Below are 22,429 nucleotides of genomic sequence, written 5' to 3' on the forward strand. Positions count from 1 at the left end.
ACTCAAAAACAGAAGAAAAATCCAGAATTTTTTTGTTAGATGACAAGTTGACAGTGACAAAAAAATTGTAAATAAGGCAAGAATTTATAGCACAGATAAAGAGCACTTTATTTATGTTTATAGGTTTCATATATGACGAGATAGGCCCTACGTATTTGAATGCGGTATTGTCACCAGCAGTTTACGCTGTTTATTTAAGAAATGAACAAAGGTATTTAAATAATTTATTTATCTTTATCTGCATTTGTCTACTTAATTGTTGGCCCTTCACAAAAAGACGCAAAAACATATCATCGTCGCAACTAGTGCTCTCGTTCTGTCAGAACGGTAGACTTCTGCATTCGACTTGTGAAAATATATTTCATTCACGGAACACAGAAAAAAAAATAGAATCCAGAACAATAAAGCTTGAGAAAAAGCAATACTTGACGTAAAATACTGAAACAGGCTTGAGCGAAAAGGTTTACGTCCCTTAATTATTACTTTTGTTGCTGCCAAGTCTGATACAATAATAAAGCTTTCACCCAATTTAGTAGCCTACATTAGGCGGAGGTTCACACGTTTTCCAGATTGTTATTGGATTGTGCGGGAAAAATCAGTTAGTAATAGAAGTAAAATAAAACATTTCCCGAGGACTAGGGAAGTAGTACGTGATTGAAAAAGCTAATTTACGTCGAGAAATCCCGGGAAAGTGAAAAACATACAATTGGAAATCTATAGTGCTTTTATTAAATTTTTTTTACAGCGTTGACAACAGCTTGACGAAACAATTCTTCCAGATGACTTACATAAATGATAATTCTGATACTTAAGTGCATCGTGGCTTGAAACAGAACGCAATAATAATTCGCCATTGTTAGCAGATTAGCTCATCTAGAGCAATCAACCAAGGCATAAGAAACAATTTAGACATTAAAGATTAAAAACAAGTGAGTGATTATAATAGAAACAAAATGATCGGCCATCGTGATCAACCATAAGAAACAAATGCGTGATAATAAACTGGTTTTTCCAAGGGAATTGAATAAGTCTTGGATAAAGGAGTTTGGGGCACGGTCACACTACTGGGTCGAAGATATACTGGAACAGGGGCCAAAATTGGAACCGGTGCCGGATTCTTAGTTAGCGATGGCAAAATTTGTCTTATTTGCGGCGAAATCGAAGGACTTTGGTTTCTCGGCGGACCAAATGAGCCGGAAGATTCGCGAGTGCTGACGGGACGGACAATTGGTGTAAATGGATTAAAGTCATTATTCCATTTCGAATAAGACCCTGGTGCTGGTTGAGGTGAGGCCTTCCCAGTCGGAGAATGTTGAGGAGGATGAACTTGCTGACTAAACTGCTGCGGAACTCGGACGGGGCGAGCCAGCGGCATTTGATTTGCCGGAATAATTGGTTTCGTGTACAGCAAAGGTGAAGCAACGAAACGGGATGGCTTAGCAGTCGACAAAGGTGTATAAGGTTTAGGGGTAGTGCCAGGAATTTTGCTGATTTCAGTATGTGGGGCAGCTGAGCTAGGCTGTTGCCGAGGTGGTGTTCTGACATTGTTGATGGGGACCGTCTGTTTCTCGTTTTTCTGCGAGACGGCTGGATTGGTTGCGGCTGAAGGGAAATTCGTTTTCGGCGGTGAAGGCCCCAGATTCACCAAATTAGAAGGCGGCGTAGTGCGAATCGTTTGAAAGTTCACTTTTGAGGCTGGCTGTTTGGCAAAATTCGTCTGCGTTTGCAAGCCGAGCTGAGCGTTCGAAAGACTTTTGAAAGGCACAAAAGATTTGGGGAAATTTCCGGGATAAAAACCGGATCCGGCATCGGCAAGAGTACTCGGCGCTTTCAAATCAACTTCGGAAACGGCTTTTGATTTAATAAAGTTGACAATGTTGCTCTGCAAATGCGACGGAGGCTCATTGGCATTCCCGCCAAAGTATATCGTTTTTGTCGACAGAGGAGGAAAAGCAGGAAAATTCGGTTTGGGAAATTGAGAGAAAGAATCGCCTGTGCCCGACAAAGGTCGCGGGAGAAATCCGGCGAACCTGTAGGGTTCGGGAAACTTGGGCTGTGAGAACGGTGCGATGCTTTCTGTGCTGGTTGGCAAAGGGGATCGGAAATTCAGTTGCCTACCAGGTGGCTTTAGCTCCGGATATCTTGACGGAAGGAAGTCGTTTATTAATTCAATTTGCGGGGAAGGAATGAATGTAGATCGTTCAGTGGAAACCGATTGAATGAAAGGAGAAATATCTTGCGAGAACGATTCAATTTCACGAACTTTGGAAGCTTGTTTGAAAGTAATAGGGCGTTCGGCCGTGTTCTCAACCGTTGTCAGCGGAGTAGAAAAATAGCCCGCACTAAAACTGTCCAGCTGTGAGAAAGGGGAGAATTGTGTGTGTAAATTGTCGATGAAAGAAGACACACTTCCAGGTGATCCAGCTTCTTTGCCGGCCTGCTCATCAGACTCCACGAACGGACTCGGGACACCTCCGATCAGTTTTTCAGGCGTAGAGTTGGAACCGAAATCAAAATAGGAAAAGCTGGCTGGAGAGTTGGATTGCGAGATGCTAGCAGGTGGTGGAAATAAAGGAGAATTGACGCTCTTTTGTTCAACTTTAAACTCGTCATTATTGTTTCTCTGACTATTGATTATAGACGAAATCGAGTCCTGATCCTTATTGGATTTGATGCTGTAATCTTGTTCGGAGTTAACATTCTTTGGCTGATCCTGGTACTTTACTGAAACTGTAGCTTCAGTTGTGACGGCCGTTGGATGGGTGTTAACACTGTTAACATTCCAGCGGGTTTCAATCGGGCGATAAGTTGTCGGTTTAGGTTCAGAAACCGGTGAAAAAAAATCAAAGGTTTCCTTGTTATTCAGTTCATTTCGCTTCTCTTCTCTGAGGGTTGGTGGACTGGTCACAAAAAATTGCTGCTGCTGCGGTTGGTGTGACCTAACAGTCTTGGCCTGTTGCGACCTACCTGTTGTCGGTCTAGGAACGATTCTGTCACCAAAAGTCGACTCGCCCTGTATCGAAGACGACGCAATAAATTCCTCGTCGTCCGAGGACCATTTCCCGGAGTTTGATGAAGCCGACCGAAATCTGTTTGGCGTGTCACGCGACCCTTTGTTATTGGCAGATTCTTTTCTGGGAGCTCTTTCACGCGTGCTGTGGATGTTGGACGGCGATCCTTCAACGGAGTAAGAAGTTTGACCGAAATTGGAGTGAAAAGGCAGCGGATTCCTGACGGCGTATGCGAATTTGTATGGATCCTTTGGAAACAATTTGAAATTCGGAAAATGAAAAGTGAATTAACACGGCTGCTGTCTAGCAGATGCAAAAGTCTTACTAGATATCCAGTGGAGCTCTGGCGAGATGTTAAACCCCTATCCGAAGACACGGTCATCCACGGAGAGTAGAGGGCGGCAAGCACCAAGAGCACGATCGACTGTGTGTTGACGAAGGAAACAAGTAATATAAAAAACCGTCGTGTTATCAATATGATTATTGAACAACTTACAGCTGTGTTGAAGACGATCATCGTCTCCTTCATGATGGTCGGCGACTGGTAAGAGCTTACAAGAATCACAGCAATCTTATCCCCGCTTCCTCCACACCGTTTTATTCACTTTGAATCATGAGAATCAATGGGAAAAGCGGAGAAAATGCGATGGTATATGTGATTCAGAGAAGAACGCGCGCGCTCTTTTCCTCTGTGCCATAATAATTCCCCCAAAAAACCAGCTCTGTATAGCACCGCATATGGGGATAAGATGGCAGAAGAGCAGTGGATATACTCCCACAGCGATTTCATTAAAAGCATTGTTCCACTTGAGTTCTCTTCTTCTTCCTCTTCTATTTTTACTACAATTTTTTTCGTTTTTTTTTTTTCGTCTTCTCCCTCTTTCTGGCTTTCTAACAACAAGTCTCACTTTCGTAACGAGGATTTTTATATTTTTCCTGTTGGTGATGCCTGCTGCCTGTATATTATATGTATGCGAGATTTTCTCCGTCACACGCTTCAGAGTTCCGCTGCCGCCTGCTGCTTGTTGTTTCGTGATACATTTTCTCCGTGCGCTGCTTATTCTCAGCCGTCGCTCCCGTTCCACGCTTTCTCTTCTTCGACGTTTTTAATCGCTTGTTTCGATATTATTAAAGACTTATGTACAGAGCTTCATCGAATCAACATTGGCTTCCATCGTCTTTGAACAGATAATAGCTATTATGGATATGATGGGGTGGTAAGACTATGGCGATTACGGAGTTAGTTCCAAACGTTAATCCAGACGTAAGTAATGGCAGAGGAAAGTTTCCCCAAACACCGACCGCGCGCTTGATTGCCATCACGGCATCACCCAAACAAAGTACAAAACCTGCAGCAGGCCTATACACTCGACCGCTGACCACACATTTCAATTTTTTGTTAAATTTTTAATGGGGTTTTTAATCATACGTTTTCGAGAATGTATTCAAAGGCTTTTGAGCAGTAAAGATTTTTTTTTTTTTTTCAAGTGAATAATCTACACACCAACACTTCGCACCAGTTAGTCGGTTAGTCTCCGGCGCTAAGAATGTCGGCCTCCCATTTTGTTTGATAACGTCCGATGAGAACTGGGTTTAATTTTGCTAATAGTTATAGTACTACACTTGAGGCGTCCTTAAAAGAAAAAGGGGAAATCCACAAAAAAAGATATCCTGTAACACGAATATCGATTTCAGATCTGTCTCGCGACACAATTTGAAACCGCCGTTTAAACAATCGCATCTGCCACGATATTGCACGAGGAAAACGAAACGAGGAAACTTGTTGATTATAATCGCACTAGTTTGAATTTTTTTTTTTTTTTTTTTTTACTTTCCAGACGATGAGAATTCGGACGATTTCTTTATTCTGTAACGTTTCATTCGTTTGAAATTTGCCATTCGAAAAATTCCTTTCATAAAAGCTGCAGTGCTGTGTCTGTTGCGCGTTCTCTCCGACCTACTTGTTCTCGGCTAGATGGAACGGATGGAAACAATGCGCTCAAAATCATACTAGCATTGTATTTAATATATAAAAGGTTCAACGCGGAACCCTGTAAATACATAAACAAAGTACTCTACCGGGAAACTTTTTTTTCCTTTTTAATTCGTCGCCGACACATTTCCGCAAAAATGACTGGTGTATCATTGCCGAAGTAGGGCACACTATGTCGCACTATGTGTAATGTACACATTCCGTGAATGTATTTGGTGCTGTGCTATGATGAACGCTGAAAAAATTGATATGCATAAGCTCGCCTTATTAGGAGAAAGTGAGCAATTTCAAGAGAGCGGTGAATCGATGTTTGATTCCATCAAGCAGCAAACGATTGCCATCCAGCGATTGCGTGTTGCGGTGGTGGTTATACCCAGGTTCCCATCATTCACCTTTTCTTGGCTTTGCCAGCAAAAAAATGGCACAAATCAGAAGACTCTCGTTTGCATATTTGTACGTCATACATCAGCGCAATGAATTACAACATGACATATCAAACCACCGACATCCGAGCTGATAAATCGCGAAACATTTTCAGGGGAACAACACAAAAAACTTTCATCTCATGTCACACTGTGTGTATACACACACACACACTCTTACTGGAGAGGATTTGAGTGAACGCTGTTTAGGTTGGTAATCTATTAAAACGCAAAAAGGACGGATATTTTAATTGATATGAAGGACTTGATGGATTTCCAAACCGGTTCTTTTTTTAATAACAGCATTTAGAGTTGAAGGTTTTTCACAATGGCGGGAGCGTGTCAGTAGGTATGAAAATGCCCCTAGGCTTTCCGGTCGGTCGAGCTTTCCCCCCAGCTGTTTAATAACCGATGCGTGAGAGAAGCTGTTTTAAAGGTGATTTTTAAAAATAAATATACGACCTACGGTACCTTCTATTAATTTTTTTGTTTTGTTTTGTTTTGTTTTTTTTGTCTTTTTTTTTTTCTTTCGCGAAATTGTTAACGATTGCCGACCGGGAAAGATATAACGGCTGCTGGGTTGTTTCCAAACATCTGAGGATACTCATTTCTCAAGTAATAATGATGCATAATTCGCAGCGCATATAGAAACGCATTTTTTACACTCTCTAACTTTTCCCCCGTTAATTTACCTGACGTCGGGCTTTTAACAGATAATAACCAAAATGTTACGTGCCCCATTATGTTCATTATACCGGGTTTTTATTATTGTGTGACCTCGCAACACATAGCAATATAATATCTGATTGAAATTCATTTTCCAATCCTTTCTTTTATTACATCTTATTTCAACTAATAAAAAAGAAAAAGGACGAAATGATTTGTTGACTGATATACAGTAAACCATTCACGCAACGGCGCAACTAATACGAGTATTATACGGGATGAGTCCTTTATATACATATAGCATCACGCCGGAGGAAAAAAAATGTGTGCAGTGATTTTTAAAATCTGAAACGTGCGGTGATGGATTACCCGTGGCGTACGTCCTCCAACTAGCGCGCAACACAACCGAAAACGAATCTGAAAAATCTCGTTCAGCTTTCGAATATCAAAAAGGATTTCATGGCGCCGTTCTTAATCGGCTGGCCTTTAACACGATACGCTTCATAACAAACGGCCGAGGAGAGATTTCATACGGCGTATCAAAAGTATGGTGGCTCAGTTAAGCAAAGTCTGCGGTTTGCCGCACACATTTTCCATGAATTTTTTTTCCACCCCTTTTCGATGACAGATGACAGTTTGATCTGTTGCTAAGATTAAAGCTGTTGCTAAGTTAATAGTGCAGTATTTTATATTAGGGCGTTTTTCAATAAGAAAAACTCTTCGTGTCATGCTGCTATTAATTATATAAGTAATTGAGCACGACTAAAAAGTGTTCACGACGCCAGTCAAAGCGGATGACGGATGCCAACCTAATTATTTGTCATTAGTTTCACAATTATATCAGCGCGCGCGCTCTCTTTTTTCTTTCAAACCAATCGCTGAAATATCACGCGCAGAAATGAAAGGCGAGCGAGAATTTGTGTTTGGGTTGTAGGTAAATTAGCTAAATGTATTTCAATTTCATCGTGATTTATATAGTTTCATACAAAAATAATTAGAGCTGTGACAGCGATATTTTTACAATACAGAAGTCACGACAATTATAAGCTTTTATTTTAATAGGAAGAGCTGGGCTTGTTGCCATTGCCGTTGCCGTAGCTGTTGCCGCCGATGGCACCGCTGGGCCTGGCGCCACCGTTTCCAGCACTGCTGCCATATCCGCTGCTGCCATTTCCATTTCCACTGCTGCCGTAGCTGTTTCCACCGTTTCCAGCTCCAGCTGACGCTCCGGCTCCGTAGTTGCCGTTGCCACCATTTCCAGCTGATGCTCCAGCTCCGTAGCTGTTACCGCCATTTCCAGCTGATGCTCCAGCTCCGTAGCTGTTACCGCCATTTCCAGCTCCAGCTCCGGCTCCGTAGTTGCCGTTGCCTCCGGATGGTGCGGGGAACTGAGCTTCGCCTTCGTATTTCACGTCAGCGACGTAACCATTTTCGTCGGCGCGGTAGGAAACGATCTGAGTGCGGCCATCGGGGAGAAGAACGCGGTAAGATCCGATCACAACTTTGCCGTCGCTCTTGGCTTCATGGGCGTAGTCGTTCTTGGTTGGCTCATCCTTGACGGCCCAGGCGAATTCGTAGGGCATCGGGGGTTGCTATTTTTCAGATAAAATCAAACATGAAATGAAAAAGTTAAACATGAAAGAAAATGAAGGAGCTTTTCAACCTCCTGTTCGTAGGATGAAGCGGATGCAGAAGGCTTAGAGTTGCCGTTGCCGTTTCCGTTGTAGGTGTTGGTTGGTTTCTGGCCGCTGGATGCACCGCCATATGATGCGGCTCCGCCAGCACCTCCAGCCTGAGCGCCACCATAACCTTGTTGTTGCTGGGCAGCGCCTCCTTGAGCGCCGTAACCCTGTCCAGCTCCTGCGCTAGCTGAGGCCTGAGCACCACCATAACCCTGTTGAGAGGCACCGGACTGAGCTCCGTAACCCTGTTGCTGCTGCTGCTGCTGGCCAGCTTGGCCACCATAACCCTGCTGTTGTTGTCCGGCTGCTGAGCCATAGCCTTGCGGCTTGGCGACAGCCAATGCGATCAAAGCAGCTAAAACGATGAACTATTGCAATCCAGACGGAATAAGATTCAAATTAGTTATAGAAAAACCAAATTTTCAAATATTAGTACTGCTGATTCAAAACTAGCTACTAAATAGCTAGCCGAAATAAGTTAACTTACTTTGTTCATTGTGTTGGGAGAAGATGAGTCGAACGCTTCAGAGAAGGAACTGATGGTTGATGTGGAGCTGAGCCGTCCTTTATATACGGATTCTCACCAGCCGCCTACACTCAATCAAGGTTGCAACTGGCGACGGTTTCATCTGCGAAAGAAGCGCGTGCTCACGCATGAAAGGAGTCGATTTTTACTTTTCCCCCCGCCGTCTCGTATCGTCTTTCCCTTCCATCGTAGATGGGCGGCTTTTCCTTCGGTCGAGCCACCGCGTATAGGAGAGCGCGGATAGCTGGGCCGGCTACCTGCCGGGAAGATGCTCCGATGCGCTCGTCGCTCATCCTTCCACCACCCCAACTCCTCCTTTCACTTTCGCTCGAGCAGTTGCCATTGGAGCAACGATAGGCAGCACGAATCTGGTTCACGTTGCATGCGCAATTTTCATAGCGACGTATAACAAGATGAAAAGCTTTCACGTTGAACGCACGACGCACGCCGAGCGCGTTCTTCTTCTTCCCCCCTTTTCCATGCTGCGACCGCGCCGCTGCTGTGCGGGTGCTGGGAGCCAAAGTCTATCGGCGATAAGATTTTCGGCATTTCCAGAAAAAAAAAACAAATCTTGCACGCTGGGAGTATTGCAGCACAGAGGAGCGTCGCATCAGCCGTCTGCCGGGAGACGCTGTACACGCCTGTGTGGGTTATTTGTCGCAAACCACGTCACCGCATCCAATTGGCGGTTTTTTAATTAAGAAAACAATTTGAAAAAAGAAAGAGAGAGTAATATTGTCACTTTTTTTTTTCTTTATTATGTATAGACAATAGACATACGAGCAACTCTCCCATGCGATCTGTTCGGCGTTGCTTTCGCGCTTCAATTCACTCTCTCTCGTCGGGCCGCGATTGAATCATCAAGCGTGTAGGCCATACGTGACATGTTCAATACTGATGTCGAGTTGGACTGTATATACGTACCGGACGAGTTAACATTTAGGTTATCGGAAAGCCCAGAAGGAAACGGCCGTCAACGAAGTTATTTGGCATATTTAGGGAACCAATATAGACTCGACTTTGACGATTGATGGTTATTTTATGGACGGTGAATCTCATCTCGAGTTGAGTTTTCAAGTCTTTTGCCTATAAAAGCTGATGGCTGGTATTATGGTGCAATGGCCAATGGGTATCTTAACGATAAGTTGATTGATCTATTCTTGGTCGGAATGCGTGCGACGCGAAAGAGCCAGATTTTATAATCATGCGAAATAATACACTGCTCAACTTGACTCCAATCGGCGCCAACCGTAACGGCTTGAATAATACTATAACATGTGGGGTCTTATCAAAGTCTTTTGAATCGAACGAGACACCGGAACTTTATGCTATCGCATCGCGTACATGTAGCGTTCACGAATTTTCCCGAGGTTCGTTCCCAATCATCCGAAAGCAAATGTGAATAGGCTGGGCTTAGACGTAAAAGTTGCGACATGACATACCTAATTTCAGGTTTTCTTTTTCTTGTATAATTTCATTTTCCCTTTCGTTCATTTCTTTCCGTGATTTTTTGTTGTTGTTGTTGTTGTTGTTTGTCATCATTCGTCCATTCTTTTCTTTGTCTTTTTTGTCTTTCGACGACATAAACCAAGTGAGACTCAACGCAAGCAATTAAATATCGGTTTCACTCTCGAGAGAGCTCGGAGACAAACGGAGACGACAACGAGCATACCTGGATGGCGAAAAAAAAAATCTCTAATTTGGCTTTAATGTGTCTCTAATAACTGCAGCCTTTATTGCCCAAGCGCGTCGCAACAGCTCGTCTATAGCTGCCTGCTTACACTTGAATACAGAAATTACAAACCACCGGCGCGATGGTTCATCAAAGAAAAAATTTTTAAATTGTCGCTAATATCACCGCGCTGCTGCTGCTGGCAACTGCCATGAGAATGTATATACAGTCTATGATTGGAGAAGAAAGCGCGCTAACCGCGATTAAATGCGCAGAGAAAGAAAGTCAGCACAGCACTCTGTTAAGTATAGCCGCGCTACTAGTGATTATATAAGTTTTGAAATCGAATCTTTTAAAAAAAAAGATTCGCGAATGTATTGAATATATTACAACAATTTTGTTTAGCTTTCATCGGAGACTCGAAAAACATTTTTCTGATTTTTTAATAAGATGGTTTGCCGGCCGGCTTGTTGTATGATTCGGGTGCGGGGTATTTGGCTTCTCCCTCGTACTTGACGTCGGCGACGTATCCGTTCTCGTCGGCTTTGTAGGTGACGATCTGGGTGCGGCCATCGGGAAGAGCGACGCGGTATGATCCGGTGACGACTTTGCCGTCGCTGGCCTCCTGGTGTCCGTAGTCGTTCTTGCTCTCGTCATCCTTCACCGACCAGTCGAAGCTGTACGGCATCGGGGGCTATAAATACACAGAAATAATTGAATTCATTAAAAATGTGTTGATGCTGCGGTTATCAGTATGATGCAACTTACGTATTCCTCGGCGGGTTTGGCGTAACCAGCAGCAGCCGGGGCTGGGTAGGAAGGTTTGGGGTAAACCTCAGCAGCAGCAGCTGCGGCGATCAAAGTGGCCAAAACGATGAACTGTTATTGGTTGAAGAAAAAAAAAAGGGGAAAAGTGTTAATGTGATTTAACTTTAAATTGTATGAAATAATTTTTTTTAGATGACTGAATTGTATTATTTTACCTTCATGTTTGCTGATGGGAGTGAAGTGGACTGGACTGTTCGACGGTGGTGAACTGATGATTGGAAATGGTTCACCAGGCCCTTTATATACTCGAATTGGTTTACAACTTTGGGCGCGGAAAAGCTGGGCGAGACGCGGGCAGTTCGACCTTCTAGAAAGGATGAAAACGGCCCTAACCCCGTCGGCTAGATCCATTTCCCACCCGATTTGGGCTTGGGCCTTTCCTGTTGCACGGCAAACTCTCTCATCGAAAATATATGTAACAACTCTCTCGGCCGCTTCCTTTCACTTTCTTTTCACTAATTATCCGCCGTAGATTTGCTGGTGCACCGGCCATCGTATAATTCCGCGTAAGTGCTCGACAGAACCGGGCAGCACACACATTACAACCATCATTCGTGTAATTGTACCATATACTCCGCCCGCTCCGCATACCGCGTCATGCGTGCGACACAAACTGGCACATCACACGCCAGTCATGGAATGATGTTTCTGCACGAAAGATGCTGACAGCTGATACGCGAAATTATTTCGAATTTTCTCATTTTCTTAAAAATTGGGGCTTATTTTGTAACCACTGATTTAAATTTTTTTTTCTTTTTACTGTTATTTTCGCCATAAACATTTCCATTTGCCATTGAAGACCCAATAAATTTAGTATACTGGTCTTCCGCCCTGTGGCCGTTTATTGGCGCGGCTTTCGATTTCACCGAATGGATTTACGACCACAAGTGTGCATAATTTTTCTTCATTAAGATGTTGATTTTTAAAAGATAACTGGGATTGGGAAATATACTTTAAAACAAATGCCGACACATCTGGGATGATGACGTCGCTATATAGTACTTTCCGTTCCAGCAGAAATCCAATCAAATTTCTCCATTTTCTCCAACTGTTTATAATCCAGTTTGGAATCTGCGATTCATCTGTGCATTCGATCCATCCGCAATGCGCCCAAAAAAAATAAAATAAAAATAAATCTGCTGATCTAAAACGCGGAACAAGGTGAAGTCATTGACAAGAAAAGTACCGCAGGAATTCGAAATGGGAGTCACGGGGGGAGACTGCTGGCATATCTGCGTGTGTTGAGCGCAACAGGTTGTGTAATCATAGCTTTCCAACCGGCAGCACTACATTCCAGAAACTATACTATTTCATTTAATAAATACACGATTTCAACGAGTCTCCCGTCCAAATAAAAAAAAAAGGCGGATGGTTCGAACGCCCCCCAAAGCACATAAGGGCCCTTAGGTGGACCTAACAGGAGGAAATATCTTTAGGTCTTTTATTTATTTTCCCCCAATAATGACTTAACTTGTCTGTGTACAATGCAATAACCGTTTCTTTTCTCGATGCTTTCTTCCAGAAAAAGAACATCAAACTCAGCCGGAGCTCTTGTGCTGCGCTGGAAAAAACACAATTTCTAACAGTCTTTCACTTCTCCCATATTTTGTTATACAGCGCGGATAGAGAATGTGCCTGCCAGAAAAGGAAAAAACTAAAAGTAGATTCGCTTTCACCGGATCGTGATTGCCGCACCTGCACTGAAACAGAGTATATAGCTAGTAGTATATGTAGATGTAGAGCAAATCGGGAATTGTTTGTTTTCATAGCGATGCGCCTTTCGGGGGACTCTATGCGATGCACGAAGTTCACGCGCATTTTCGCCTTGGCTATGTATACATATGAGGGTATATGACTATATATGTGTGTGTAGATATAACGACTGTGGTGGGATGATGGTGAATAAGCCAAGGAGAATATTCCGCCGAGATATACAAAAAACAAAAGTAGGGCAACGAGTCTGAGAAGAAGAAGAAGAAAAGAAAATTAATAAAAGCGCAATGATTGCTGCAACAGGTTGGATATGATTTTTCTCTGCTGCGCGTGGGAATGCTCATGATGACGCTCGACATCTACACAGCAGATTGGGTTAATAGAATTCTTCCCCCCCCCCCTTTCTAGTTTATTTGATTGCATTTGTAGCGGCGAATGAAGTACGAGATACGGATGAACTTTATCCCCGGGCGAAATCGTAAAATAAAATAAACGGAGGGACTAATACGGTGCGGAATAATAATTTCGATATGTCCTTCGACATACTCTAGACGAAAGAAAGGAAATCAAAGAGAATCTCTCTCTTTTTCTCACTCTAAAGAATATACCCTTGTTTAATCAGCGCGCTTTGAAAAAAATAAAAGTATAGCGACATCGTCTTTGACCCAGTTCGTTTACTCGCCCAGAATCTTCACTTTTTCCTTAAATATTTTCAGCCAAGGTAGATATAAGCGCAAACAGCTGATGCACGCGCGCTAATTCGATCCACTGTACACACAGAGCATTTTTCTGTTGTGTATGTACAGCAGGAGACCGCGAATCTTCTCATCACGCCGCTATATAGAGCTAGGCATTTATTGGGCTTTATTATATGCACCTAAAGCACGGCATAATAATCTCTTTGTTGCTGTGTCTGTACACGACACCATCAAGGAAAGGTGGGGGGAAAAAAAAGAACGCGCGTTTTGTTACATTCAAAATTCTGGCTAAAGATTTTGTATTATATTTCGTTATAAATAGAACATTGCACAAGAGAAATTTCCCGCAATTCGGCTTTTGTTGTATGTAGTATACAGTTCTTAGTATTTGCTGGGGGTGCTGCTGGGTTTGTATTCGGGCTCTGGGTATTTGGCTTCGCCCTCGTACTTGATATCGGCGACGTAACCGTTTTCATCGGCTTTGTAGGTGACGATTTGGGTCCGGCCATCGGGAAGGACAACGCGGTAAGATCCGGTGACGACTTTGCCGTCGCTGGCCTCCTGGTGAGCGTAGTCATTCTTGCTCTCGTCATCCTTCACCGACCAGTCGAAGCTGTACGGCTTTGGGGCCTGGGGAAAATGTTGAAAAAAAAAAGATTACATCATCAGTCGCTCCATTTCGGCATGGAAATCGGCATCGTCAGGTGGTGTGTTAAGTCTAATTTTTTAGCTGTAGTATATATCTTACGTCATCGTAAGACGGCTTGGCGTTGGCCTCAGACGGGTAGGATTGCGGCATGGCGGCAGCCACGGCAACCATCATCAAGGCGGCAACAATGACGAACTGCCAAAAAATGTAAAAAGATGAAGACAACCAACGGCGAGAAACGATTTGTGAATGATCACAGATTGCCGAAATCAATCAAGGAATAATACATAAGCACTATGATGAGGCGCTATAGAGTGTGTGGCTCTCATTGCCTATGCAAATTGGCACACGCTCTCACAAAAAAGACAAATGCATGTATATTAACCATTTGATTGCTGCTGTGCTCAGACGCAAATGCTGCTATGTAAGATTACGTACCTTGTTCATTTTTTTAAATGAATGTGCAGATTTGTTTTTGCCTTTGCAAGAAAGTACAAGTGAATGATGGTTGGCTATGAATCTCCCTCGCCTTTTTATACTATGTAACGTTTTGCTTTTCTTATAGCCGGACATGTTGCACACACTCCGCCTCGGTATAGAACGTCTTACCCTGCAACGATTATTTGCTCGAAGGGGGAAAACACCCCCAGCTCTAATTTTATGATGTTACAGACGCCAAAAAAGAGCCAGAGGGTTGTTGTGTGTTAAGAAGATAATCCACACGGTACCTTTCGAAACTTTCGTTGGTCGAGTGTGACGGTAATTTAAAAAGATCTAACCTTGCGTGTTAATACGTCATTTCTGACGGATGTGAATGTCATGTTCCAGGACACCCATACAGCGGTCACTCTTACGCTGATTTTTGCTTTGGGCTAGAGTTATTAGAAAATGTAGGACTCTATCGATTTTATTTTCGGCCTCGATTTTATTCGTGAGTCGTGACTCATTGAAATTACCCTGGCGTGAATAGTTCCAATATAAATTTATGTATCCCAGTGGCGTGTTTTATTTCCCCGGCAATTTCAAATTAAAGGTATATACATACATATATAAAACAAATGGATGGAACACTTTCTATTTCCGATGACACCCCCGAGCCAGCCCAATCACTTCCATTTTCAAGTGAAGGCTATAACAAAAAAAAAAAGAAATATGTATAACGCCGCCGCCAACTGCTGTTGCTGCCTCTCCGCGCTATCCGCAATCAATTATTATGCAATATATAACAATGTCGACGCGTCGCACGTATAGTGTGCTGTGCATCTCTCTCGACTCACTTTCCCCAAAAGGCCGTGAAAAACTTTTGGGAAAATATATAGGCAACTATTATCATTATATTGTGCACCTTATTTGTCTTCATCTCGTTCCCAATCATCCGCTCTCGCCTCTCTCTCTCTCTAACCCTCTCAATCTCAATCTCCTCTTGCCAAAAAAGAAATAGACTTTTCTTCGTTGCATATAGCAGCGCATATGGGATGTCCTTCTTCAGAGCAGCCTCCTGTTTGTTGTGTGAGATTCTCGACTGTGTTCTTCTTGTCAGTCCCGAAATTCACTTTCTCCTTTTTCTTTTTCAAAATAACTGACGTGCAAAACGTGCGCTATGTGCGGAGCTACTCAGTCGCATGAATACCCCCACATTATTGCCATTGTATATACCACAACAAATGAATTGATGGACTCTTTTTCGGCTTTTATTATTATTTCCATCGGAAAGGAAAAAAAAAATGAAATGACTGAACAGAACACCCAGCTATACATGAATCGATTTAGTTCACATAAGGAATCTAACGGCGATTTTTTTTTTGTTATAGGAAAAAATCCGACAGCCAGCACTGCACGTTTATGCGTGGCTGATAATATGTCGGACAGTGGGGCGGTTCGACAGCCTTCCATTATCGATTCGATTCGATTCGTCATTTCCATTTCGAATCGTGCGTGCTCTTGACTAGGTCTTTTTTAATAGAGGCCTCGGCGAGAGAGAGAGAAAGCCTAGTTTTGTATTGCGCAGCTGTAGCGCAATAACGTCTACTTAGTCTAAATAATAAACTTTTTCACGAGCGAATATTCCAAATCAAATAATACAGAAGTTCGTGGCCTAAATGCAATTGGGTTTATTGGAACCGATTAATAAATATACGAAAATACAAAAACATAAATAACTGGCAAATAAAAAAGAGGAGACAACGTGAAATTTGACAGTCACCATCATCACACACACGTGATGAGGGTGTGCACTCACCCGCCACGGGTGAGTGAATGAGGGAAAGTGGGAAAAAGGGGAGGGTGAGAATTTGTTTCGGTAAAGATGGTCCTGATGCTATCGGTGTTTAACAGCATGTTATCAGCCAAAAGTGTCGGTTGTACGCAGCATAGCTCGTTTCTAATTTTGAGCGTTGCGCAATTTTTTCGGGAGGCGGACGGCAGAAAAGACGCCCAATAAATCCATCAAATCATTTTTTTTTTTTGTTTTACCAAAGTAGCTGCATGTTTTTTTAATTTCAAAAGGATATGGTCGATTATAAGCAACAGGTTACTGAATTTTTATTCGGCCAATCTTCGTTGACCTGGTTCGAAATAAAACGGCTGATGATTCTTGAATGCTGTTTGAGGGAAATAATAACTTCTCGGAAAACCTGCTGGGGTTGCGGCTCGCCATTGCTGGCGACCGGCCGGAGCAACGGGACCTTGGACCGATTTCTTGTAATTCAAATCAGAAACATGGTAGCCGTTTTTGTTTAACGATGGATTATTGGTTTCCTGATTACGCCCATCAATTAAATTAACTAGACGGGAGGAAACCGGCGTTTCACGGCCCAGATACTTGGCGTTGCTCGGCACTGGTTGAACGAACCAAGGAGCTGAAGGATATGATTGCGGTGGCTGCGGAATACGTTACGGTGTATCGGTGAATAGAAAAAGAAATAGAAAATCATGATTATTACACCCAAAGAATTTCTGGAATAGTTTAGGCTATAAGTATATATACTTTCACGTGAGTTATGTAGGGGGAATTTTCCATGGCCAAGGAATCCGGCCATTCTCGTGTTGCCCATGTGACCCCGGTTGCAAAAATTAAAACAATCAGCCGACGTACGACCTGATGCTGAAAAATCCATTTCCAAATAACTGTATTTTAAAATACTAAATAATTAAAATTATGTTCTTACCTTTCCATTCATCGCGAAAGAGTCGTTTGATCCGTTTAAAATGTTCGGGCCTTGCAAAAATGCCCACGATCGTTGTGAGTCCCAAGCGAAGAAATGAATGAAGAATTACAACGACTGGCCAGCATGCTTTTATCAAGGGCTATGTAGGTAAACATGTCTTCTTGTTATTATGTTTTCCTTCCCGGTTTCGCAGCAGCTGATGGCCCGTTGCTGCGCGTGTTATAGTGTCCATACAATTCGGCCAGATTATTACTGCTAGATTTCCTTATTATCCTCAATGGCAGCATTATTATTATTACGTATCGCATCAATTTGTTGGTCGCTGCTGATGACGAAACCGCATCTGGTCTTTTCCAAATATCGGCGTGTTTTTTTTTTTCCATATTCTTTGCGGCTTCTTCTTATAAGCCATCAACCGTGGTCCAATTATTTAGTGTACTGTACATTGAAATAACACAGGACCACGTGTATGTCCCTGCCTATGTGTATTGTGTCTATACGGCTGTGAGGCCGTGTACCATTCGAGAGTCGTCACGTTTTTCATCGACCTCTCGCGTGCAAACCGCATCAAGGCTCTTGATTATTATAGTCTGGTGTGTGGCCTGCTTCTTTCTTTTTTTTTCTTCATCTACTATAGTGTATACTCATGCGTGGTTAGCCTTTGTGTATTATAATGTTTTCTATAAAAAGAAAGAAGAGTCTTTTCTAACCGTTAATTAGGTTTAGGTTTGTTCGTGTTATTGGGTATTTTTCAGGTATTTTCCTCTTCATTCAAATTGCCAAAGTGGCTATCTTCACACTGCGACCGTGTTGGTATTATAAACGCTCGAGTTCCTCCCTCTCGTTCACGACAATTGGCAAAAAAAAAAAAAAAAAGAAAAATACGATGTGGAAATCCAACCGGATCTGCGCTGATCTAATTTTCAAACTCAACGCGGGCAGAGCGATATATAAAGACGAATGTCATGCAAGGGATTAAAAGGCCAGCGCATTGGCTTATAAATGGGAAAGCGCAGAAAATCAGAAGGACACAACTAAACGCTGATTGTGAATTTCTATTTATTCCCTCGTTATTGAACCCAGAGGGCACAAGGTCGCATTAACAGATTTATGCGTCGTTGTGTTCGGCGCGTATTACATACATTTATACAATTGTCCATTGATTTTCAATTGGTGATGCCGTTGCAATAATATTACAGGGTTTGTGTGCGATTCGGGAGAGCGACCAAACGCGTTAGAAAAGTCTCTAATGCGACACACAGCAAGAAGGCCGAGCCGCCTGCTGTATAGTCTCGTAACCGGCAATTTGCTGGTAAAAAGCAGCAACGAACGCATTGTGAGGATGACGGCAGGAGAGCGCAGCGAGTCGTGACAGGCGCGCCCGACATACAATCGACTGCTGTTTCTTTTTTCTTTCTTTTTTCTTTTCTTTTAAAATTATTTTTCATCTTCTTTTCTCTTCCCATGTCGGCTGACATGATCACGAACCAAACACGCGGGAAATGTTTTTCTTCTTTTCTTTTTTCTTTCTTTCTTTCTCTCCTCTTTTGTCTTTGATTCGATCTATTGAAAGCGTTTCAAAATGAAGGAAGACACATATACTCCCCAAAAAAGAAAAAAAATTCTCTAACCCGCACTGAACTTGGCTGTGCGCTCATAATGGTGGGCACATAACACATAAAGATATAGGCAAAAAAAAACTCTCTCTCAACTATTTTCCGTTATGCTCCATTCTGCGGGGTTGTGCTGCTGTAATATACAAGAAAAAAGAAAAGCAAAACAAAAAGAAACGTCGACATCATCGCTAATAGTTTCACTCCCGCGTATGCAAATTTGAATCATTTTTTTTTTCTTCTTTTTCTTCTCCCGTATGTAAAATTGCATGTTTTTGTTTTTAAATATTTTATCGGGCTAGAGGCATCACGACGAGTCTCGGTTCGGGAGCGCTGTGCATTTTTTTCGAATCTACTCCGCGCGGTCACGTCTTTCGTTGTTTGGCAGTTCGCCTTCTACTCGTATGTATAAACACACAATAACCTGGGCTTGTCGCCCTTCTAATATAGCTAGGCACTCTCATATATCTGGCGCGTTATCAATGTTGTTAATATTTTATATGTTGTGAGCTTTTGTTTAGAAAACCATCTAGCGACAGGGTCATTGCAGATTGCAGGTCGTAACTCGTACAAAGTAGCCTACATTCAAAATATCCGACCGGGCCATTATTTAGTCTACTGTCTTCGTGTCGTGGGTGTTTGGGTCTTTTCCTGCTGTTGGATGGGAAACGGGAAAAAAAAACAAAAAGAAAAAAACAAAAGGGAAAACAAGGGAAAATGGAAGATGACACACAAAAAAGTAGACAGAGGTGAAAGGGTCGTCCGTGTATTTTTCTATTCTGTATACATACATATTTTACGTAAAGAGAGAATCTGTGCATGCGTGCAGGAAAAATACGTTTGCAGCAGTTGCAAAGTTTGCGTGTCTTGGCCTCTAATGAAACCCCCCCAACGGCCGCTATGAGGCCTTCGTCATCCCAGTCAGCACCTTGATGCGGAGTTTTCGGACGCGGTCGGTTTCGGACCTCCCGCCAGCGTATCCCGCAGAGGACCGGGGGCTGCGCCTGCCAGCAGCAGCAGCAGCAGGCATAGTACATATAGACAATAAGGCAGTTCATCGTCCCTCTTGCCTTTTTGCGTTGAATGAATAACAAAATTAAACAGGTGGTGGTCGACAATTTCAAAGTAGGAGAATGTGTTTATGCGATGCAGCAACATCAGCATCTTATATAAGACCAAATTTTATTTTGAAAGAACGCGAGTGAAAGCCTGTGTGTCTTGAAGCGACCATTATACGCATATGCAAGCAGAATGAGTAATATATAATAACAGCAGCTAATACGCGTACAGGACGGCGTCGACGACGACTTGGTGAAAATGCGCACAATTAGTCCGGGCGATTGCCGTATGCAAGTTGGTTTCTATAATGAAGTGCGCATGATGATATAACGAAAGTTTGCTGCGTCTCTTATGATTATCCCGACGCGAGTTTTGCGGCCTGGTGTAATTGAACATTTGACGGGTGAGACTTGCGAGAGAGTGAGAGAGGGGAGAACGCGGGTAAAATGGAAAAATTAACGGCCCGCCGCCAAAAAAAAAGTTTCGTAAAATAAGTGGCGGTCGAGACGACGACGACCGCCAGACCAGAGAAAGTTAAAGAGGCCGAAAGTTATTCAAAATTATTCGTGTAAAAAAAAAAGGGGCTCAAAGTGAATCTGGGAAATCACGCGAAATATAATTTCTACAATTAATATATCTTAAACGTGCGTGGAAGATTTCAATTTGTGTGCGTGTTTTCTATTATACACACTAATAGAAACATTATACGTCCGAGGAATTGGAAACGGTGGTCAGATAAGCGACCACCCAAGGTTAGCCGAAAAGACGGATCCACGGGTGTGAAAGGCTATTATATAATAATATTGCGTAAGTAAAAGTGCAAAGATCAATGTCAGCTCATAATTATGATATAATCTACGATTATGTATTCGCAACAAAGTGTCATACATATATGTTGGGGGAAAAAAAATAAATTACAAAGCTCAAACAGAAATGGAAGAAATGCGGTTCAAATTCATAATTCGAATTTCGAAAGTGAGAGGATAAGGGGATTTTGTTCAAACGCCAATTTGTTGAGTTGAATGAGCAGAATTCTGCTGAAAATTTGATGGGTTTAACTTAATATTTCGGGGCTGGCTTGTTGTTGTATGATTCGGGTGCGGGGTATTTGGCTTCTCCCTCGTACTTGACGTCGGCGACGTATCCGTTCTCGTCGGCTTTGTAGGTGACGATCTGGGTGCGGCCATCAGGGAGAACGACACGGTAAGATCCGGTGACGACTTTGCCGTCGCTGGCCTCCTGGTGAGCGTAGTCGTTGTTGCTTGGCTCATCCTTGACAGCCCAGTCGAAGCTGTACGGCATCGGTGGCTGTGTAGAAATAATTGAATTCATTAAAAAAGTTGTGGATATAATTCGGTTATGGTAATCAACTTACGTATTCTTCAGCGGGTTTGGCGTAACCAGCAGCTGCAGCCGGGGCCGGATAAGAGGGCTTGGGGTAAATGTCAGCAGCAACAGCCGCGGCGATCAAAGTGGCCAAAACGATGAACTGCATTATTTTAATAAAAGAAACGGTTTTAAATTGATCAAATTGAGATTCTCAATTCTAAAATACACCTATAAGATTGTATACCTTATTCATGGTTGTTTGTGTGGTAGACTTGAAGTTGTTCTGTTCTAAAGTGGAACTGATGTTTTGAAACCGATTCCGTTTGCCTTTATATAGGACCTTTTCTGATAACCGTTGACTGCAGACGAAGAAAATTGGTTACCACCCAAGGTTGCTGCTGGCGCTCTTGTTATTATTGCCTGTCATCTGATGTGCTTTTCCTTTCTATATCCAAAGCAAAATAGTTGGCATCACAACGGCCACCCTAGCAGAAAGGAAATTGCTGCACCAGAATACATCGCTAAACACTTTTGGCCCAGTTCACATCAGGTATGTTTACTCACCATCCTAGAACGGGTGTATTATACGCGAGATGCCCTTTAGCAGCTCCCGCAGCGACAGTCAGTGTGGCATCACGCGGCAACTCCGAAATGAGTCCTTTCACTTTTCTACGGTATACACCTCTGTTCTTCGTTCTATACGAGACAGAAAGTATAATAATAACGACGCCGAGAAATTCACAACACGGAGGCCCTCTTGCGGGGAGCGTCGGCGCTCATCCAGCTGTGACTCTGGCCCCCCTCATCTTTTCAGTCCCGCTGGAAACCTTCAACAGACTACAGGGATGATATTTTCTCTTCCTCGTGAGAAAAAACGCATTCTTTTCGCGAAATTTCAAGTCTATTCGTTCAGCTCCGTTGTCCGTGAAGATGATTTTCGCAGGTTACGCAAGGCATAACATGCTGTAACCGGCAGCCGGCGGGAGATGGGCCTTGGCGCCGGTCTTTTTGTATTAGAGTTGTTCCAGAGTTGTTCAGAGATAGGAAATAGACACGGCGATATGGCCCGATACGGCAGCACGCAAGGCAGTTATTATACAGTAGGTAAATACTGTAGAAACTGCCGCCCGAAGGCCGATCACAGCACCAGCGCGTATTGGAAATTCGTGAGCCAACAGCTATAATTGGCCATTGTTTGTCTAATCGCTCGTATATATCACGCCCTGCTGTATAGAGCTCGATCGGGGAGCTATTGTCTGCTCGTCTCTCATCAGACACAGTGTTTGTTTTGCATCATGCTCGACACGCCGCGCGAGAGCCTCGACTCTTTCGTATAAAAGGTTAAACCGATTTGATTTCACTGTTTTGGTGATATTGTTGGCTGTCACTTCTTATTCACGC

At 43.0% G+C, this 22,429-nt stretch overlaps 6 protein-coding genes across 8 annotated transcripts; all 6 read right to left on the reverse strand.

The window, feature by feature from the left end:
- Positions 1-706: 706 nt before the first annotated feature.
- Positions 707-3,648, reverse strand: LOC124205971. The gene is made up of 3 exons (XM_046603574.1): positions 3,508-3,648; positions 3,337-3,435; positions 707-3,259 (listed from the first exon to the last, which is right to left on the reverse strand). The coding sequence occupies exons 1-3, from the start codon at positions 3,538-3,540 to the stop codon at positions 971-973; spliced, it is 2,421 nt and encodes an 806-aa protein (XP_046459530.1). The 5' UTR covers positions 3,541-3,648; the 3' UTR covers positions 707-970.
- A 3,372-nt stretch (positions 3,649-7,020) lies between these two features.
- LOC124205975 (glycine-rich protein DOT1-like) lies at positions 7,021-8,411 on the reverse strand. Of its 2 annotated transcripts, XM_046603581.1 has the most exons (4): positions 8,262-8,411; positions 7,756-8,142; positions 7,426-7,684; positions 7,021-7,386 (listed from the first exon to the last, which is right to left on the reverse strand). In XM_046603581.1, the coding sequence occupies exons 1-4, from the start codon at positions 8,268-8,270 to the stop codon at positions 7,148-7,150; spliced, it is 894 nt and encodes a 297-aa protein (XP_046459537.1). In that variant the 5' UTR covers positions 8,271-8,411; the 3' UTR covers positions 7,021-7,147. The 2 variants fall into 2 exon arrangements, with proteins under 2 accessions (XP_046459537.1, XP_046459536.1); XM_046603580.1 differs by having other exon boundaries at positions 7,021-7,684.
- A 1,892-nt stretch (positions 8,412-10,303) lies between these two features.
- On the reverse strand, positions 10,304-11,090 carry LOC124205980 (cuticle protein 19-like). The gene is made up of 3 exons (XM_046603587.1): positions 10,956-11,090; positions 10,741-10,851; positions 10,304-10,666 (listed from the first exon to the last, which is right to left on the reverse strand). The coding sequence occupies exons 1-3, from the start codon at positions 10,959-10,961 to the stop codon at positions 10,415-10,417; spliced, it is 369 nt and encodes a 122-aa protein (XP_046459543.1). The 5' UTR covers positions 10,962-11,090; the 3' UTR covers positions 10,304-10,414.
- Positions 11,091-13,493: 2,403 nt separating this feature from the next.
- Positions 13,494-14,449, reverse strand: LOC124205977 (cuticle protein 7-like). The gene is made up of 3 exons (XM_046603583.1): positions 14,299-14,449; positions 13,960-14,055; positions 13,494-13,841 (listed from the first exon to the last, which is right to left on the reverse strand). Exons 1-3 carry the CDS (start codon positions 14,431-14,433, stop codon positions 13,593-13,595), a joined length of 480 nt encoding a protein of 159 aa, XP_046459539.1. The 5' UTR covers positions 14,434-14,449; the 3' UTR covers positions 13,494-13,592.
- A 1,498-nt stretch (positions 14,450-15,947) lies between these two features.
- On the reverse strand, positions 15,948-17,156 carry LOC124205978. 2 transcript variants are annotated; one of them, XM_046603585.1, is made up of 4 exons: positions 17,028-17,054; positions 16,847-16,963; positions 16,494-16,740; positions 15,948-16,424 (listed from the first exon to the last, which is right to left on the reverse strand). In XM_046603585.1, the coding sequence occupies exons 1-4, from the start codon at positions 17,037-17,039 to the stop codon at positions 16,402-16,404; spliced, it is 399 nt and encodes a 132-aa protein (XP_046459541.1). In that variant the 5' UTR covers positions 17,040-17,054; the 3' UTR covers positions 15,948-16,401. The 2 variants fall into 2 exon arrangements, with proteins under 2 accessions (XP_046459541.1, XP_046459540.1); XM_046603584.1 differs by having other exon boundaries at positions 15,948-16,740; positions 17,028-17,156.
- A 3,386-nt stretch (positions 17,157-20,542) lies between these two features.
- On the reverse strand, positions 20,543-21,577 carry LOC124205979 (pro-resilin-like). The gene is made up of 3 exons (XM_046603586.1): positions 21,273-21,577; positions 21,075-21,188; positions 20,543-21,007 (listed from the first exon to the last, which is right to left on the reverse strand). The coding sequence occupies exons 1-3, from the start codon at positions 21,279-21,281 to the stop codon at positions 20,759-20,761; spliced, it is 372 nt and encodes a 123-aa protein (XP_046459542.1). The 5' UTR covers positions 21,282-21,577; the 3' UTR covers positions 20,543-20,758.
- Between the last annotated feature and the right edge of the window lie 852 nt (positions 21,578-22,429).

Source organism: Daphnia pulex, chromosome 10, assembly GCF_021134715.1.
Source record: "Daphnia pulex isolate KAP4 chromosome 10, ASM2113471v1".
Classification (NCBI taxonomy): domain Eukaryota; kingdom Metazoa; phylum Arthropoda; class Branchiopoda; order Diplostraca; family Daphniidae; genus Daphnia; species Daphnia pulex.